The following is a 20,220-nucleotide window of genomic DNA, read 5'->3' on the forward strand; positions in this document are numbered from 1 at the left end:
CTGACTGTAATACTGCCAAGTATTTTTTAGCTTTATCCACAAGGAGTGTAATATTTAATATGAATAATTATTTTTAAAGAAAGTCGACAGAACATTCTGAACTGCCTTTTGGTGACCCAACATCTGAATTAAATGTTTGCTTCCCATGGGGAAGTCACATGGGAATTCTCACAGACAAGTATTATGCTAGTAAAGCCTGATCGCATATTCGTAGAAAATAAATATGAAAGGATTACAACCACAGTTAAATAGGAGCTCCCTTTTGAATGCAAACGAATATTTAGCCTATATATTCAGTCAGTTCTAGTCCTTGCTCATGCAAAACTGCAACAGTGCCAACCTTAGGGCCAGTCCCATGTTACAAATAGCACACAGCTGAAAAAATGAAGTTTGCAATGATGTGAATGTTCCATCTCAGGAACATTTAGCAGCATGGAATGTATTCATAAGTGTCAAGAATGTAGTTTAAGATCAGGATCAGAAGTCAGAATATTGACTGGTCCAGAGACCCACCAGGGCTGCTCATACATCAAACCCCACAAAGGTCCTTTACATCAATGCAAAGCTATGGGGTCAGAGTATAAATGTGCAAACTGCTCAAAAAGGGGATTTCATATCAAATGTTTCACAAAGGTTGGTTTTGTAATTTATTGCAATGGAAACAGAGCATAAATGACTATAAAAGACATCTTCTCATCCTAAACCACGTAAGTGTAATCTAATTTGTTATACTGGGAAAAAGAAACACACTCTCATTCGACCAGAGCATTTGTTCCCAACCTTTATTCAACTTTGCATTTGTTGATTGTTTCAGATCCAATACAGTATTTGTGGGCTTACAATATCTATATCTATTCATGCTGCATCAGCCAGCCTAAGAAAAACATACTATTTTTTTAATAAAGTTTTTCTTGGCTATATCTTTACACTGCTGCAGCTACAACAACGTCATTGCTAGCAGTGTAAATTAATGTTCTACTTATCTGAACAAAATTCAAACATAGCCAAGTCACAAATACTTCAGATGCAATTAAGAAAGAGACTGTGCAGCAATCATGGAATAAATTACGTTTCCTGGGGTGTCTGGAGGTTGTCTAGTCTATCTCCCTGCTTAAAGCAGGGTCCTGGTGGATCTGAACAACTCAGATGGATCCTGGAACTTCAGGTTTCATTATTCCTACAGTGGTTATGGGGTGATGCTTGTTAAGTCTGTCAGAGTGCTTTCTTTCTTTCTCACATTTACTGGTGAGATCTGGTAATCTCAGATACATGTATTAAATGAAAATATCTTTTATGTAACTAGAAGCAAGGCATAAATTGTGGTATCTCCTGATTCATTTTCTAGTCTGAAGGATAAAAAAAAAATTGTAAAATAATAGGAATACAGTGCTTGCAAATATGAAATTTGGAGAACACATACAACTGTATGCGGTTTTAATCATGTCACCTCTGACACTACATGAATACAAATTTTCTTTGATATGCCACTTTGGCCTAAGACATTCAAAAGGTGAGAAGATAAAACCACATCACTCATATAATACATGCTTTACCTTCAAAGGACTACTGAGGCAGGATTTTTATTTGTTATAATAGAAGTCATTCTCAGAGGAGATTAACTGTTAACTGCCTCATGATTTAATTATGCCAAATTTATTATGCTGAATCTTTCAACAAACACTTTCAAGAAAATTATTGCTTAATCTGGCTAGTTAAGTGACACATTTTTACCTGTCATTTTTACAAGAGAGAAAGAAAGAAAGAAAGAAAGAAAGAAAGAAAGAAAGAAAGAAAGAAAGAAAGAAAGAAAGAAAGAAAGAAAGAAAGAAAGAAAGGAAAGAAAGAAAGAAAGGAAGAAAGAAAGAAAGAAAGAAAGAAAGAAAGAAAGAAAGAAAGAAAGAAAGAAAGAGAAAGAAAGAAAGAAAGAAAGAAAGAAAGAAAGGAAAGGAAGGAAGGAAGGAAGGAAGGAAGGAAGGAAGGAAGGAAGGAAGGAAGGAAGGAAGGAAGGAAGGAAGGAAGGAAGGAAGGAAGGAAGGAAGAAAGAAAGAAAGAAAGAAAGAAAGAAAGAAAGAAAGAAAGAAAGAAAGAAAGAAAGAAAGAAAGAAAGAAAGAAAAAGAAAGAAAGGAAGGAAGGAAGGAAGGAAGGAAGGAAGGAAGGAAGGAAGAAGAAGAAAGAAAGAAAGAAAGAAAGAAAGAAAGAAAGAAAGAAAGAAAGAAAGAAAGAAAGAAAGAAAGAAAGAAAGAAAGAAAGAAAGAAAGAAAGAAAGAAAGAAAGAAAGAAAGAAAGAAAGAAAGAAAGGAAGGAAGGAAGGAAGGAAGGAAGGAAGGAAGGAAGTAAGAAAGAAAGAAAGAAAGAAAGAAAGAAAGAAAGAAAGAAAGATAGAAAGAAAGAAAGAGAAAAAAGAAAGAAAGAAAGAAAGAAAGAAAGAAAGAAAGAAAGAAAGAAAAGAAAGAAAAGAAAGAAAGAAAGAAAAGAAAGAAAGAAAGAAAGAAAGAAAGAAAGAAAGAAAGAAAGAAAGAAAGAAAGAAAGAAAGAAAGAAAGAAAGAAAGAAAGAAAGAAAGAAAGAAAGAAAGAAAGAAAAAGAAAGAAAGAGAAAGAAAAGCATCTCTTTTCACAGTAAAGTCTGTATTTATTCTGGTGGAGAAGGGAGATGTTTTCTCTCTTTTCAAAATTTTTGTAGCTGGACTTTACCTTGAGCATATTTCAAAGCTGCCCTTAATGTCATTCCTTCCTTAAAAATTAATTGATTCATTGTGTAAACATTTCTGATGCACAAATACAGTCCAGGGTCATTCGCATGTGGTCTGCAAATCAGGCAGAGAAGCTCATGTCAGAGCTACTGTTTGATCTACCAGCCTCTGAGATTGGTGATGTTTTCTGTCTAATTTGCCACTCTAATTGTAAAGAAAAAAATACTTTGTTTCAGTTCAAATTACTGTAACACGTAAAACCAGTATCACTATTTCATAGTTTATAGCACAGACATTAATAATAGATTGTACTATTAAACAGAAATTAACTCAAGTATACATCCAGGATATAAAAACCAAAACAAATCACAAAAAGAATAGATGTGGGAAGCACAATAAAATGCTACTTAGACTTGGAGGAGCAAACATAGCATCTTCTGCCAAGCATAAATGAAGCACTTGCTTTCTCCGACAAGCATTACCTCAGCCACTTCTGGATGGATAGGCTTTTATCCATATCTCCATCTTCATGAGTCACCACATAAGTTGTTTGGCTGTCTTGAGTGGGTCTAAAGAGGGACAAATATAAAGCACGGGGGTCACCAGCACATGGTGTAAACCGCAGCCCTCAGCTCCATAGTCACCCTCCTAGAGGTACTGTGGACACAAGGGACCACAAAGGGTGAATGGCTGAGCCCTGTGGGATGCACTCATCAGAGTGCCTCAGGACAAAAGGGATTTAGTTGTTCAGATAGACCCTACTACCCCTTGTATCAGGACTAAAAACAGTCAAAGAACATGCTGTGTGTCCTCATTGTTCATCCTAGTCAAAAGGACATCAGTAGCCAACACTGCCCTGGGCATCATCTAGGATTAATGTTGTTCCAAGAGAGACTTACATGTTTCAGTTTCTGTGTGGAAAAGAAGTCCATCCAGTCTTCCCACCAGATGGTCCAAAACTGAATTATTTGCAACAGTGTACGGACTGGAGAGATTGTCGGTGATTGTCCCCTATCTCAAGTCACCAGACCCTAAGCCTTTCTAATGGCTTCAATTCTTTCAAGAGATCTTAATCATGCAATGATTGCACTGTTTGAACCAGTTCATTCTAGTCCTGACACGTCCCAATTTACATACTATTTTGTGTTCCCAGCTCTGTCATTAGTGTTTAATGCTTTAATTCAGCCATCAATCCCCACTCTGCAAGAGGGTTCAGCTAAGTACATATTAAAGTTAAGCACATTCTGAAATAGTTTGCTGAAATGAAGCAGTCTTACGCATTTGCTGACATGCTTTGCTGAACTGGGTTTTCGTGCACAAGAGTTCGCTTGCCATAGGCACTTAGAAGAGGAGCTGTCCTCTTCCCCATGTGGACTATAATAGTAAAGCATGTGGCTAGTGAAGGACACGGAGTTTTCTATAACGTCAAGTCATAATATTTAAGGAGAAGGTGGTTGCAGTTCTGTCCTGGTTTCGTTGCTGCTCTAAATATCATGGCAACGAGGTATAATCTTTTGTATTTTCTGAATTCTGACAAATGATTTATTTCAAACTAAAGTTTGAAAGATAACTATGACTCTGAAGATCTCTATTAACAGTAAATTGATCAGATCAAGGTAATGCCTGATTGTTGGCATTATTGAGATCTCAAAGGAAACAAAAACCTGTGCACAGATGTCGTTTTGTCACTGGCAGGTCAACTAGCAGAGATAAAAACTCAGCAATCCAAACAAACAAACAAAATGTAGTGATTGGTTTCTCAAAGCACAATATTCACCAGGATTCCTACACTGACCAAATTCCTTTTTCTTTTCACATTGAAAAGAGCCTTCCAAAGCCTTGGTTTAGTGGGTGGCAGAGAAGGGATTTGATTTTCAATTTTCACTTGGCAACCTCTTTTACCCATTTCTTTCTACAGGAAAATTAATTAAATAATACCATGGAGGCATTTTCAGCTCTAGGGGAACACAGTTTATTACAGTCACATATTTTCATTGCTTCTGGTAGTGGTGGAAACAACGGATTCACTTGCTTTCATGACTGTACTTTAGCTTAAGTGCTTAAATATCGTCTAAAGCACTTCTTTAAAATACCTTAAGTATTTGAGAGATGTTAGCACTTTACTGTTTCTTTACAAGACAGCTATCATCAGCAAGAGGTCTTACATGGTCTGTTTACCACAAAGTATCCAAATCTTCCCTTGGATAGATGGAGGGGAGTGAGGGAATACACTAATCTGAAGAGGCAATTTTGTCCTAAAAACACTCATTGCAACGTTGCGGAAATGCAAGTTACCTTAAAGTTTGCTCTAAAATTGTCCTAATTATGGTGAAAGTCAGAGGAAAGGAGCTTCTTTAGCATGACTTTTAATCAGGTCACCCACACACCTAATTTAAGGTCAAGATTTTGTTTAGTCAAAGTGTGTGTTCATTAAATACTCTTTCATTTTATGCAAGCAGTATGTCCATGATGGTAATAAAGAGCTTTGCAACTTTCTGCTTATGCAAGAATACTTACTACAGCTTGACCTAGTGTACACCCACCCAGTCCTATCTTTCTGGATTAAATTGAAGAAGCATATTTCAGGTTTTCGATCAAATTCTACCTGGTATTTAAAACCAGAATCCCCTTCCCTCCCACCCCTCAAAAAGTATTACCTTTATTTGAAAGGTTAAAGAGACATAAAACACACAATCAAATAATAGTAGAGCCAGGGTTTGAACAGTACATAGGTCCAACTATCTCATTATTGTGATGCAGAAATTGTCCAAGACAAATTCTGTAACCTACGTTATATCTCCCAAGGCTATGGACTAGTAACTTGATAGGGATTTTTGTGTAGCGTTTGCTTCCTCTCATCAAATTTTTTTCTGAGTATTAGGTGTCGTCCAGGGACTTTCTGCTCTGTGTGACTTTCCTTTCTTCAATCTATCACCACAGAAATAGTCCATTTATTTTCTCCCAGTTCCCAATAAATAGTAAATGCATTTTTTTCCTGCTGAGGCATCTTTTGGCCTAGGGAGCCTCACAAAATTTGTGGAGTTCCAAATAGTGCCAAAAAAGTCATGAATTTTGAGAACTATGACCAGGACTCAGAAGCACATGCAAACATGTGAGTAAGCCAGTTGCTGGAAACTCAAGATGAAGCACATGTAAGTGAAAGGCATTGCTGTGGCTGTAGTATGGACAGGCACATCTGAATCAGCAATGAGTGTTCCAGGCAGCATCTATTGCAAAGCCCACCTCAGAAGCTATGAGTACTTACAAAACAAAACCACACAAGTCTTACAGTTGCTGCAGTATCACTACTGCTGGTTCTTATGACCGTTAGTTTAAGGTCATTTGAGAAAGCTTTCACTCCACAGTACTTGCAAGAGTATTTCCAGTGTAAACTAAATGTCCCATGGAGAAGGTCAGCAGACTGCAGAGATACAAAATCAAGTCCAAGAACTGTTAATTATTGAGGGAAGCTTCCACAGTTAAGTAGAATTATTGATGACAGATTCTAACTCATTGCAATGTGTATACTAACCTGTGTTTTGGGCAGATATTGTTTTCAAGGTTTTGGGTTGGAGGCCTGTGAGTGAATAGCATCTTCCCATGGGGTTCTCAACACAGCACAATGCATTACAGATTAAAAGCAGCATGTATTATACATGGCATCTGTGTGTACTGCTCCTCAAAAGCAAGTTGCATGGAGAGACTAGAAAACCAGCAACCTTCCACTATAAATTCCTTTTTCCTGGTCCCCTGGTCCCCTCCACCTTCAATATTGCTGTCTACTGACCCATTAGCCTCGGTAATCTTGCCATAACAAAGCAAGCAAGCCAGTCGGTTTCATACATGGGCTTTCAGCAGGTAATTAACATAAAGAAGCCATGGGAGTTGCTGAGAAGCTGAGCTCTGATGTAACCCAATGCCATCCACTAGGAAGCTTTTAGATGCTCCAGCCATACATAATTTATGTTCACCAGTCACATGGCCGTAAAGCTCATTTTGCATAATGGATACTCGCAGTGGAAAAGTGCTTACAGGGTTTCAGTGGAGCAGACAGCCCTTTCATCTGTCTATATCAAAGAGAAATTAAACAATTATGGGAGTTTACAGCATTCTTGTAGAAAACACTGAAAATAATGTTTAAAGGTGTGCAAAATTTATTATTAAGATGGCACTTGTGACATTCAAACTTACTGCCGCACAATTTTCACTTACACCTCTTTCCGGCGTATTTTGTACCTTTGTACCTTTCCATGCAAGTCATTTTCTCAACTGCTGTTCCTAAGAAAAAAAAAATGCGTGTTTGGCCACAACGGCTGCACCGCGGCTGGCGTTTGCCCTAGAGATGCAGATCGCCCTCGGCGGGGCCGGGCGGCGGGCGGGGGCCGGGCTGGGTGTGCCGCCGTCCCGCGACCGGGAACCGGCTTCGCTGGCCGGTACCCAACGGCCAGCGCCCAACGGCCCGCCACCACCCAGCACACGCATAGCACGGCCTGGCCCGGCATGGCACCGTCCGAGACGGCCAGGGACAGCCGCACCGCTGTCCTGCACTTCTCCATCATCTGCTGGTGCGTGCTGCCCCCTTCCTTCCCCGCAGCGGGGACCGAGCAGCTGGGCAGGTCCTGGCTGAGGGTGGAAGGGGCTAGGGCGACTGCTCTCCCCTCCTCGCCGTGGGACTCGCAGGACCTGCTGGGTGGCTTTGTTACCGGGGGGGGGGGGGGGGGGGGGGTAGGAATCTGACCTGTGACACCGCGGTTGCGTTGGGTGAAAGCCTGTTTTGCTGCAAAGGCCCCTTCATCACGGTGGTTCATAAACGATGCCATGAAAGCAGGGAAGTTTCTCTCAAAGTACTCCTCCCACCACAAAGCTTACTGATGTGGAGGAAAGGGGGATCTGTCTCAGCCTACTCACTCACTACAATCTGGCTTCTGTGTTGCGTTCACTTGAGGTGATGCTGCAAAGCAGCTGGTGAGGAACATCCCCACATGGACCACTCTCAGTTGGCACGCTTTTACAGCACGCCTTGGGTGGCTGCAAGGCTGCACAGTTAGTGACACAGTTGACAATGATGCTGAGTCATTGACATTCTCTCAGGTTATGTTTCCTTGAGGTGATGGTAGCAGTTGAACTCCCCAGTGAGATATTTCCTATGGTAGAATAAGATTGCCACCATCATTTTCTTGGGCTTTGAGAAGAGTGTGATCTGTGTGTAACAGCCAAAGAGAAAAACGTGGTTTCTCTTGCATCCCAAAGCACAGATGAGTCCAACTAGTAAATAGTGTCAAAGTACATGCAAGCAAACTTACTGTGACAGCAAGTAGTCTTAAATACTTTTATTCCCCCTCTCAGTAACACCTGAGCAGTGGGAGTTAGTCTGTGCTTTTGCTGTGACACAGATTTTATTTCTTCCATTTTAAAAGGACTGAAGGAAGAGATCCATTCAAGGTCATCCAATGAGTTTGAGACACTCTGTAAAACTGAACCATAACCAGTCCCTGAAAGGGTGATCTGATGAGCCTTTTCGTCACAACAACCTTCTGAATCACCTTTTTGTGTTTTGACAATTTTTAAATATTCAGCTCCAGAAGTGGTTTAACAGCATACATGCAAACCTGTATAATGCCAACAGTTCGCATATAACAAGTGGCAAACCCCCAAAACCTGAAGTCTTTGTGAGGTCCTAGAACTGATCAGACAACAAACCACATAGAAAGCATGGATAAGTAGCAGATAACTGGAGGAGGTCTTTCCCTGTGTGATTTTTCTTTAAGCTCTGTCTTCTTCCCTTATTACCTTTTCCTTTTGATTTTATTGCCTTTATTATGAGTTTTGGTTTGATGTGTGCCATAAACACTCAGGTTTTGGGAACCTTGGGGTTAATGGGCAAGAGGATGAGTACTGTACTCTTTTCCGTGTGAATTTTTTTTCTTGATAGACAACATTTTTGCATTATGTGTCAGCACTAAGAATGTGTTTGACATGTTACTTGAAAAAGGATGGCAGTCTAACAGATGACAAATTCATGGAATTTAATCCCCATGTATTTTATCATTAAATAGTTAAATGCTGAGTTAAAAACTGTTGGCAGAAAGTAGTTGCTGAGGCAGGAATTAATTTCTGCTGCACTTCCAATGACTTTTGTGATGTTATATTAAGGATGAATTTGGTCTTAGGTTTAATCTCCTCTGGGACTACTCAATTACAAAGGGGCTTGAGATGGTTGCTCTAGAAGAAACAAGCATTTCTGCCTGCTGGCAGACAGAGCTCAGTCAGGGCTCTCATCTAAAATAAATGTTACTTATTTTTCATCCCCCTGATGGGAATCTTAGAATGCACCCCATTGGAAGGGACCCCATTAATGCATTAGATCCCATATTTTTGGTGCTGGTCCCCACTCATGTCTAGCCCTGAAGCCTTTGCTGTTGGGTGGTGGGGCTGGAAGTGTTGAGAAGCTGGCAGAGAGCACAGGACAGCTCAGCCCCAGTGCTTGGCAGCACCATCCTCTTGAATTGTTAAGAAGATGGGCTCCAAGGAGGTAAAAGTGAAGTATTTTGGAGCCTCTTGTTAGGGAGATGAAAACTTGGGGGAGGCAGTCAGCCTTCTTGCCTGGAGAAAGGGCATGAATAAAAGGTGAGGCAGACATCATCAGGCTGCACAGTTATCATGTCCTTGCTCGGTCATTTCTAGCAAGCCAGTTCACCAAAGACCTTATCCACTCTCTACTGCCAATACAGGTAGTACAGAAAGATAAATGCTGGGCTGCCAGAAATCAGGCTACTAATAAGAGAGGGGATGCTGATTTAAAATCCAACTGGATTATCTCACTTCATGATTATGAAAAGTCTGCTTTCACAACCAGCTTGATTTGCAGTAAAGACATAGTGAGGAACTGGCACTGTGTTGCAGTAGCATTCAGCTGATAAATTAACTAAATATGCACAAATCATTTGGTAACGGAAGCAGAGTCACAGTAAGAAAACACTGTCATATGATCAAAGTGTGTCATGCTTTGCAGATTAATCTCTCGCTTCTTTGTTCCAGCTTTGCTCCTGTATTTGTGATGCAGGAAGCTGTTCTGATATTGAAACCATTGGCATTATATCATAATTAAAGGTCCTTTTTTTTTTTTTTGCGGTGAGGGTGATACCTTAAGCTAATAAATTACTAAGTTTACGTCTTCCTCACCTTATTTGCAAAAGTAGTTGTATTTTCTTAGCTATGGCAATTGTGATAAGTGGGATGAATAGGGGATTTGGCCAGAGAATGAGCATTTAAACACCTAAACCTGTTACAGTCCTGGCAGTTCTGTTACACAGTAACTGTAAATTCAAATCTCTTCTCATATTCACTTAAGCTAAAATCAGTGAGGCTGTATGAAAACAGAATTTGGTCTTTCATAGTTTGGGCACTCTTCATCCCGAAACATCATTTTAGATGGAAAAATATTCATATACTTATCTTTGATGTAGTGAACATCTCTGTAATTAGGACATCAAAGTTATACCCTATTAATGAAACGCTAATATTTTGTGTATTTATGTTACTGTTATAATGATACTACTAAGTTGTATGTTTTTATTAAAAACTATGAAATATAATTAATTTCTTAGCAGTCTCTAACATGACCTCTCTTACACTCTGGAAACCGGGAAAGTAGAACTTAAAACCACACACAGAATATCCATAGCTATACAAGATGTGTAATTTTTTTTCCCAGAATGCATATTAACATAAAAGCAGGTAGGGGGTTTTTGGTTTGGTTTTGGTATGGGGTTTTTGTTTGTTTTGTTTTGTTTTATTCTACATTCCATAAAATCAGAGCAACTCTTTTAGGGTACACGGTAAAACTGGTGAGCTCTTTACAATCACAAGCTAACAATTCTTTCTTCTAATTCTGACATAAACCAATTGATTTTTTTTTTTAAAGGATAGCTGATAATTTCTGTCTGTGTGAAGGATGCACTATACCCCGTTGGCTACTGTATGAATTGTATATGGAAAGCTGCAGTCCAGAGCCCAAGTATCGAGTAAATTCAGCCACTTTTGGAAAGGTACAGAAGAGAGAGGACATATAAGATAAGAAGCAGAGATACCAGAACAGAAAATCTGATAATCAAATGTATATGTCAAAAGAGATTAAGTAACAGAGAAGAATCAATCTTTTCTAATGTATTTGTGGTAAGATCTAATGTAGGCAATGTTATCCTGTTCTTTGTGGTGGAGTTTACTTTCTTCAAGGAACTGGTGTATGTTGTACTAGAAAAGATTTATTTTGACAATATATTTTAAAAAGCTTACCAGAGTAAACAGTACAAGGTTAATAAACTCATCCTGAGGAGCTGATTCTTCTGTCCTTAGAAGACCCGCCCTGATGATTGTTACATAATCTTATACTTTCCTTTTTAAATATACTTACAAAGATTTTTTTTCTCCAAACACATTAAAAAAGTTGTTATAGAATCATCCAAGCAAAACAAATATAGATGTAAAACCTAATCTCCTTCAAACAGTTCCACTTTTCCACTGCATGGAAGTTGTTAGAACTCACAGAGCAACTGCCACTTAGAAATCCCAGCTGCAACAAACACTCATAGCTATTAAATTTTATTTAACAAACTAAGGAAGGAAGAATGCCTTGTCATTATTAATTGGTCCAGCCTTTTTGTTCAGAATTTCCTATTTTTACTGATAATTTTGTTCTATTATTGTTCATGTTAGGAGATACTACGCATTGTTTTAACACAAAACCAACACAATTTAAATAAAAGTTGTACCTGAAATCAATTCCATTTATGCAGATAACCTCATTTTAGGAATCATTTATCTCAATTCAGCTGAATTTAAATTTTTTTTTTACTGGGTAAGTTGTATCATCTTTACTTAAGATTTGATTGAGTAATCCAGTGTGATTTATTACCATAGCTTAATGGATCATCAGCTAAACCCATGGGTAGAATATGCCTGATCTAGTGCAGATGCCTGCTATGAAGCTAGTCACCTTACAATCTCTTGGTAGACAATGGAGTACATATGATTCCTCTTACCCTAAAATGAGTCATCTCAGGCAGTGCCTTGGAACTGCCTGTTGGTTTTTTTTGTTTCCATTGACTACTGAGTCTGCAGCGACTAGCTTAAACAGCTATACCTTGTAGCCACATAGGTGAGATTAATCCCATCCTGTCTGCATGCTTTCAGGTGCTCCAGCATGATTTGAGTTGCCATCTGTAAGCAAAGCCTTTTTGTGGTTTAAGTTAATACATTTTACTTTTAAGTTGGGACAGGCATGGATGAAGCGTGAGTCTGGTCACGCAGAAGAGCTTAGCTGATGAGCCATAGCTGCTATAGGCTGGTGCTTGCAAATGTTTGCTTACAGCCTTAACTGACCCAGTGCCTTGCAGTGCAAGTTAACACATCCCAAGTGAGCAAGCTGGGATACAGCTCCCCAGTGTATTGAAATGGTCTGTCCTTCTATATAGCAGGAGATGGGACTGTTGAAGTAAGAGGTTTAGGAAGGCGGGAACTGCAGCAACCCTGGTTTGAACTGAAGGTGTACGTGTAATCAGTTACCACAGCCTAGCTAATGGGCTGAGCTATTAATAATTCATCAAGCTGTAGTAACCTGACCACATAACATGAGCGTGGACTGTAAGGACTTTTGTAGTCAAGCCCTGTGTGAATCAAACTGTGGTGATTTAAGACACTGCTAATCTCATCTGCCCTATCCCTCTGCCCAAATGCACCATGCCACAGAAGCCCTAGTTTCATAGGCTGCCTTATTTGGCATTATGCTTGAACACCAGCTTGAGAAAAGGGACAGCTGGTGTGGGTGAGTGCAGGAATGTGAAGAATAGAACCACTCCAGCACCATTAAAACTGGAGGTGCACATTAGTGTGAGCTGGGGAAATTTGCCCTTTAGCAGGCCTTTGGGCCAGCAAAGTGCACTTTGCAGAGTTCAAGCTTTCTGCTTGCTGAGCAGAGGCTCTCCTCACTCCTTGCTAAAGCTGCATACTCTGTCTTTGGTTCTTGCTGCATAAGGAATGTTAGCTCCAGCTGTCCTGGGCTAGTCTCTGTCTTCACAGGACAGTTCATGCAGAATAATCACAGTGAAGTAGATTATTACCCTGACAGTATCTTACTACTCTACAAGGCCTAACCTTGACAAATGCTGCATGACGTCAGTTCACATTCACTACTGAGGTGAGGTGGCCAAAAACGTTGTTTTGCAGCTTGATGATTCAGGTCCTTTTAAAATAAACAAGTCAGGCCCTATTCTGCAAGTACTCCTTACAAAAGTAAGCAGGTAGGCAAAGTCCCTTGTGTAAGTTCTGCACAAATAAGCAAGGTTTGCAGGACTAGCACAGTACTGGGGAATCATGGCACCTCCAAGTTCCCCTATCTGATATATCCACCCAACTGTGGGTGGTCTCCTGGTGTGTGCACTGACTGTGTTTCAGTGCAAGATAAAACAGACTAGTCTAAAAAAATTCCTACCTGAGGAAGCTAATCCCTTAAATTGCTTAACTTTGGATCAAAAAAAAAAGTGTGATTGAGCTCAATGCAACAGTTACCATTTGAGAGGCAAGAACAGGTATTAGCCTGCAAAGATGGAAAGCAAAGGAAGCAATTAATGAGAACAAAACATAGCAGATAGGTTTTTGTGTTTTAGAATTAATTTGCCAAATGTCTCTAATATTCTGTTTGTTTTTTCAGCTTATTAGATTAGTTTTCCCAGGTCTAAGGACAAGAAGACTGGGCAAAAGAAGGAATGCCAGGTATTTGGGTTGCTTCCTTTGTTTAAATAAGTTATTTATAACTGCTCTGATAAAATTTGAAAATGGATAAATGTTCAGCTTCAGCAGTATAATACAGCAGCTGAATTGTTGGTTGTAAATTTGCAATGCATTGCAATATCCAGAGTGATTTGTGATGTCATGAAGTATTTTAAAATACAGTTAATTCTATGAAAATCACCACATCAGAGCTGCTTTGGTAGGGCACGAATTCCAGATCAGACTGATTAAAAAAAATTAGTGCTCCAATTTGTACTGGCTATTATAGCATGGTTTGTATGAGGCATCCGTCAGACATTGCAATCTTACTCAGAGCTTGAGACACAAGGTCAGGAAAGCCTAGCTCCAGGATGCACTGGGGTGGCAGCTGTGATTAATGTCTGTGTTGTGCTTTTCATCTTTGCACGTCTATGGAGTGACACAACGTGTAACAGTGGCCAACGGAAATGTCGTAAACTGTTTAAAACCATTTAAAGCAGACCATCTCAGACCTTCCTCCTGCATTACTTTGTTTCACCTCTTCTCTCTTCTTTTAGAGCACAGAATTTGATACTTTTTCATTGATTCAATGTCCAAACTTATAATCACACTCTAAATGTCCTTACTGGAAAAAAAAGGGATGTTTTAAGGGCATTGAGACACAGTAATTTTACAAGCATTTTGAGTAGCTTTCAAGTGCTAGCTTTGAGACTGACGTGCCCTTACTTGATTTGCAACTTTTCTCCACTAGTCTGAACCTGCTTTCAGTTTGATCGAGTGAGATACTTTATTTTGGGAGTGCCTCACCACAAACACTCCTAGGCTTCTCCTTGTAGCTGACAGGATTTGGGACGAGGCGTGACAGCCCCCAGCTTCCACGTTCTCACTTTCCATCAGCAGAAGGTTACCCTCTGCCGGCTGCTGGTGGCCTCAAACTGCTGCACTGCTCCCTTGGCTTCCCAGTGACTCAGCCTGGGAAGAGCCAGTTGGGTATCAGGGACGGCGATTCTGACTGCTGCTGACCGAGGTCGAGATAAACCTTAGAGAAGGTGTGACAGGTCTCTGAGGTTTTAGCTTGATATGACATGGGTCTACAAAACAGAGAGGGATTTTTCACAAGGACTTGTAGTGATGGCTTTAAAATGAAAGAGGGTAGGTATAGGCTAAACATAAGGAAGCAATTCTTTAGTGTGAGGTGGTGAGGCACTGGAACAGGCCACCCACTGAAGTTATGGATGTCTATTGCCTGGCATCAGTCAAGGCCAGGCTGGATGGTACTTTGGGCAGCCTGAGCTAGTTAAAAATGTCCCTCTCTATAGCAGGGTGATTTGAACTAGATGGTCTCTAAAGTGTTTCCTAACCCAAACCATTCTGTGCTTCTATGATACTATGAGCTATCCAGTCCCTAAGCTATTGTGAATGGCTGCAGAAACACTGTGCTAAATAATTAAACTTCCATAGGGATACAGGGACCTCTCTCAGCTGACACTCTGGTCCCTGACTTCACTAATTGCCCTTTAAAAATCTGTTGCATGCCATTCACTGACTTTTTGTTTAGAAGATGGTGTTATTCCAGGGCAAAACCTGTTAAAATTTGTTTGTAAAGAGTTTGTGCTATTACCTTCCGTAGGAGTGTAACAGGTTAAAGTGAGCCTGCCTGTTTCCCTACAACACAGAAGTGAGGGAAAAACTAACACACAAGAACTCTGGGTTGAGATAAATAGAGATGAGATAAAAAATTTTGCTGAGCAAAACAGATAATAATAATACAATGCACAATTACCTTAGCTAATAATATAATGCACAACTGCCTAGGTTTAGCCTATTTGCAGAAACAAAAGTGCAGCATAAAACAGGAAAGCAATAGCATAAATCAGAAAACCAGGGAACTAGCCAATTCCCACCCTTCTCACCACTGTTCCCAACACCTGAAACCTGGAACCCAAAAGCAGCAACAAGAACAGGAAACCTCTCATGTTACAATCTGAACTCAAGCCATATAATACTTTGCTCCAGCCAGCACTTTCATTTCGAAATTGGCATGAGGCAGGATGGTTTTGAGTAAGAGCGGCAGATATTCCACTTAACCCATGACAAGGGGAAAATAAATTTTCAACAGAATTTGGTCTTTTTTTGCTTAAATAGAATAATCATCTGCTTTCAAAGAAGGGTTGTGAATTATTTGCTGTTGAAAATCATACAGTTATCAGTTAATTTTTTTTAAATTTATTTTCTAGGTATCATTACGCTGGAATAGCTATCAGGGAGAATTCTTCCATTTATGCACGTTATTGCTTTCTTCTGTCTGAAAAAGATTATCACAGGTTTGCTTTTTACAATGTTTTAATCATAAAATGTCACAACAGTCTATATATTGTCTGTACATAAAAGTCTTGTAAATCATTTGTTGAAAGTAGACAGCAGTATTATATTTTTATTATTATTATGTATACTATAAAAGTGCCATTAAGTACTGCACTGTTATAGGGAAGCTCCATTTTGGAAATGGAGCTCTGCCTAATCCAGCTTCCTTGAACTCAACATTTTAGCCATGTCAATCTTAAGAGTAGGAAACTCATGCCAAACCTAAAAGAAGAGCTTCATGTAGTGAGACTCTAAATAGGACCTCAAATAAACATATTTAATTCATTTCATGATATTGTAGCACCTTCCATATTAAATAGTAGGCTGAAGAGATACGTATTAAAGTGTAAATGACTGCACTGTTATGAAGAGTCCTACACACAATCATGTTACCTGGGTTTTTTAACTACTTGAAACAATGAAGCATATTACTTAAAAAATGCTTCCCTCCCTCTGTTTTAAAATTTCAGATTCTAAAATCACTTCTTGTAAAGGAACAAGAAGATGTATATGATAAGTATAAGCTGATTGCAAATATTACAATATATAAAAATAATTGATGAATGTAAAATACTAAATTGTAGACATAAGTGTGGTACAGCAAGAAGAGTTCTTAAGGTTAAGCTCATGGTTGAAATAAACAACAGATTTGTACCTCTCCATGGCAGGAGGGGGAAGAAAAAAAAAAGAAGGAAAATGCTGCCACTCTGTAACAGTTTTACACTCCTTTTAAATGCACAGGAGAATAAAAATAGGTGCAACCTATACCTTAGATTTTGGAGACAAGGCTCACATCATCACACTCTTACAGACTTTAATGTGCTTATGGATACATTCTGCACTTTGGTTTCCCTTCTTTTATATGCAAATACAGTATTTTTCTATAGCATGAAGATTAGAGGGATGAAACTCAGCCTATTAGGCATCCAGATATTCTAGTGATGCTAAAAGTGTTTCAGTGTATGGGATATTTTATATTATAGTTACAGAAGCTTATGCTGTACAAGATCATGGAAAAATTATACCCATAGGTTTATTGCCTTTCTCCACAGGCTTCTAGCAGAGTAGGGTTGCAGAAGTTCGTAGAATGACCACAGTAATGGATGGGACAGGGCAGAGGATCAGGTTCAAGTGGCAGTTGGTTGTTGTGAGACCGAACAAATTATTCATAGATAACTCAAGGCTCATTTCCCATGACATCTTTACTGAAGTGATAAGCCTTGCTACCCATGCACCCAGTATAACCAGAACAGGCCTAAGATTTCACATCTGTAACAAGGAAGGGGCCTTGGCCTCTGCTGAAGTAACATTGCAGCTGTCTGGCTAAGTCTCTGCTGGTCTGTCTTTGTCAGGGAAAGAAAGGGGTTTCCCTTCCAGCGTCCCTTGAAAACAGCAATCCTGCTGGACATGGTAGGAGAGCTGCTAGTTCCGGTCATAGAAGAGTGGAGAGAGAGCAGAACGATTTGACTTGTTGCTCATTTTCCTCCCAGAGTAGAAACATGAGGAAATATTACAAAAAGTAAGAGGCACCAAAGAAGTGATATTGACTAACTCCAGAGCTGGTGCAGAAACAAGATGTTCAGCCGCTGCTGGGAGCCTGAAGCAGAGCTTGTGTCCTGGGCCCTCTTCACAGAAACAAGGCCTGTTTGTTGATGGGGTGGGGAACACAATGCAGGCCATGCTTAACCGCAGGGGAGCTGCTGCACTGGCTGCTGGCCTTCCTCCGCTTCTCCGGCAGCTGCCAGAGAGGCCTACCTGGACACCTCCTCCTAAAAACTGTATTTCACAGAATCACAGAATGTTAGGGGTGGAAGGGACCTCGAAAGATCATCCAGTCCACCCCCCACCACCAGAGCAGGTTCATCTACACCAGATCACACAGGAACACATCCAGGCAGGTCTTGAATATCTCCAGAGAAGGAGATTTAATATTTAATTTGGTCAAACCAAGGAAAAAGAGGTGTATTCAAAGGAACAGACTGACATCAAACAGTCATCTGGTGATCTTGATCTGGTTTCTTGAGATAACTTTTCAGATTAAAAAAACAACAACCAACAAAAATCAAATTAAGTATGAGATTGTATTCAGACAAAGATCATATTTCCAGTTGCAATGAAAAAGTTTTATCTACAAAATTATATTGTCTGATGCTTCCTCCAAGACAGTTATAAGAAGTCACTAAGTTGTGCAAAGCCAGATAGCTGAAACTAGAAGTTTCCACTCTCAACCAGAGTCCTTCTCAGCCACGAGTCCCTATCCCTAGCCAGCATGCAGGACTGCAACACCTGGGCAGCTGAATGTCAGAATTATTTGTCTGATTAGGGACAGCAGGGGGGGGGAAAAAGGGAAAGCAGGAAAAAGAGAACAAAACAGCCAGAGAAGTATGAATAGTACAACTCTGAAAGAAATAATTAGGTCACATGCAGAATAAGCAGCAGCTTCAACCAAATAAGTGAGGTGTTTTTTTTCCCATCTGTATTGAGTTTTGTACATTCTTTGTAAAAAATAGGAAAACATCAGGAAATACGTCATCTTTACTGTCCTCTCAGTAGAGTTCAGTACTTTTTGAAATCACAATTAATTTTTCATGATCCAATGACATTGATAAAGCCAGCAATAATAGATTCCAGATTTTTTTCTATTAGAAAAAGAATAATGAAAACTTAAAAGAGTTTTCTACCTGCAAGAACAAATTTTGCCCTTGCAGAGGTAATCAAATAATTGCAGAATGGCTATTTCATCCATAACATCTCAGTTCTTGAGAGTGTGTTGGTGTGGAAATTTCCAATTTACGGTGAAGAAGATTTTTTATACACTATTTCAGTGCAGTCCAAATGCTGGTCTGTGGACCAGTTCCTACTAATGGAATATAGTTGTCTGTCTGGTTGCCATTTCCCTCTGGCAGATAGAAGGGATATCTGAGTAGTGAATGTGTCCTAAATAACTATTGCTCCCTCTCACGTCTGAATAGAATCTAATATACAGATGCTTTTTCTGTTGCACCTACCTGAAGGGAAAGCAGAACACACAATCCAGCCTCAGCCGGGCATCTACCCAGCCTGTGGGCTGATGAAGAGAGGAACAGTTTCAAAACTATGATCCATTCTCTCTGATTGCAGAAAAGAATATTTCTTGACTATATTGAGATAGTTAACAATTGACACAGTGCTGGTAGTGAGGAACTAGGGCAGTAACAGATCTGGCAGGTTGGGAGCTATGATCGTTGCTGTCATAGAAATGGTAGTAAGATTATAATGGTGTGCCTTTGACTACAAAGAGGCATTTGTCTTTTGACAGTTAGTGGCGCCTTGAAAATATTGGTTGCCTGGGCTGGAATGTATTTCCATGATAAGTGGTGAGAATACTCTTATAGAATCATAGAATAGTATCATAGAATCAAGAAGGCTGGAAGAGACCTCAAAGATCATCGAGTCCAACCTGTCACCCTAAACCTCATGACTATCTAAACCATGGCACTAAGTGCCACATCCAATCCCCTCTTGAACACCTCCAGGGATGGTGACTCCACCACCTCCCTGGGCAGCACATTCCAATGGCCAACCATTCTCTCTGTGAAGAACTTTCTCCTCACCTCCAGCCTAAACCTCCCCTGGCGCAGCTTGAGACTGTGTCCTCTTGTTCTGGTGCTGGTTGCCTGGGAGAAGAGACCAACCCCCTCCTGGCTACAACCTCCCTTCAGGTAGTTGTAGACAGCAATGAGGTCACCCCTGAGCCTTCTCTTCTCCAGGCTAAACAGTCCCAGCTCCCTCAGCCTCTCCTCATAGGGCTTGTGCTCAAGGCCTCTCACCAGCCTCGTTGCCCTTCTCTGGACATGCTCCAGCAATTCAACATCTTTCCTAAACTGAGGGGCCCAGAACTGGACACAGTACTCAAGGTGTGGCCTAACCAGTGCTGTGTACAGGGGTACAATGACCTCCCTGCTCCTGCTGGTCACACTATTCCTGATGCAGGCCAGGATGCCATTGGCTCTCTTGGCCACCTGGGCACACTGCTGGCTCATGTTCAGGCGGCTGTCAACCAGTACCCCCAGGTCCCTTTCTGCCTGGCTGCTCTCCACAGCACCTGTGAACTGGTTCATTTAGAAATCGGGTTTTTTTGAAGACATGTACCACAGCTCTGATGATGATATTACAAAAGTTGTGTAAATAAGCACAACTGTAACCAATGGGGTCCCCAGAGATTTAATGGAATGCAGTATTTACTGATTTGCATTATGATAAAGTGCTCTTTAGGAAGGGAGGGCCTCTATAAGAGCTTTAAGGATAAACTCTCAGTAAAAATGGACTCTGGCTTAGAGTAGTATTTAAAAAAGCCAGCTAATTTTGGTTTCATAACAGTTAATTTTTGATTCTAATAATAGATAAAAGTTTGAGGT

The 20,220-nt window shown here is 40.1% G+C and overlaps 1 protein-coding gene across 1 annotated transcript in view; it reads left to right on the forward strand.

The window, feature by feature from the left end:
• Positions 1-7,034: 7,034 nt before the first annotated feature.
• Positions 7,035-20,220, forward strand: part of RFX8 (regulatory factor X8) — a 28,913-nt gene continuing 15,727 nt past the window's right edge. The window contains exons 1-4 of the mRNA XM_054382605.1: positions 7,035-7,257; positions 10,622-10,740; positions 13,401-13,462; positions 15,697-15,783. Of these exons, the coding sequence (XP_054238580.1) occupies positions 7,035-7,257; positions 10,622-10,740; positions 13,401-13,462; positions 15,697-15,783 (491 nt within the window). The remainder of the gene's footprint in view (positions 7,258-10,621; positions 10,741-13,400; positions 13,463-15,696; positions 15,784-20,220) is intronic.

This window comes from Indicator indicator, chromosome 1, assembly GCF_027791375.1.
Source record: "Indicator indicator isolate 239-I01 chromosome 1, UM_Iind_1.1, whole genome shotgun sequence".
Taxonomy (NCBI): Eukaryota; Metazoa; Chordata; class Aves; order Piciformes; family Indicatoridae; genus Indicator; species Indicator indicator.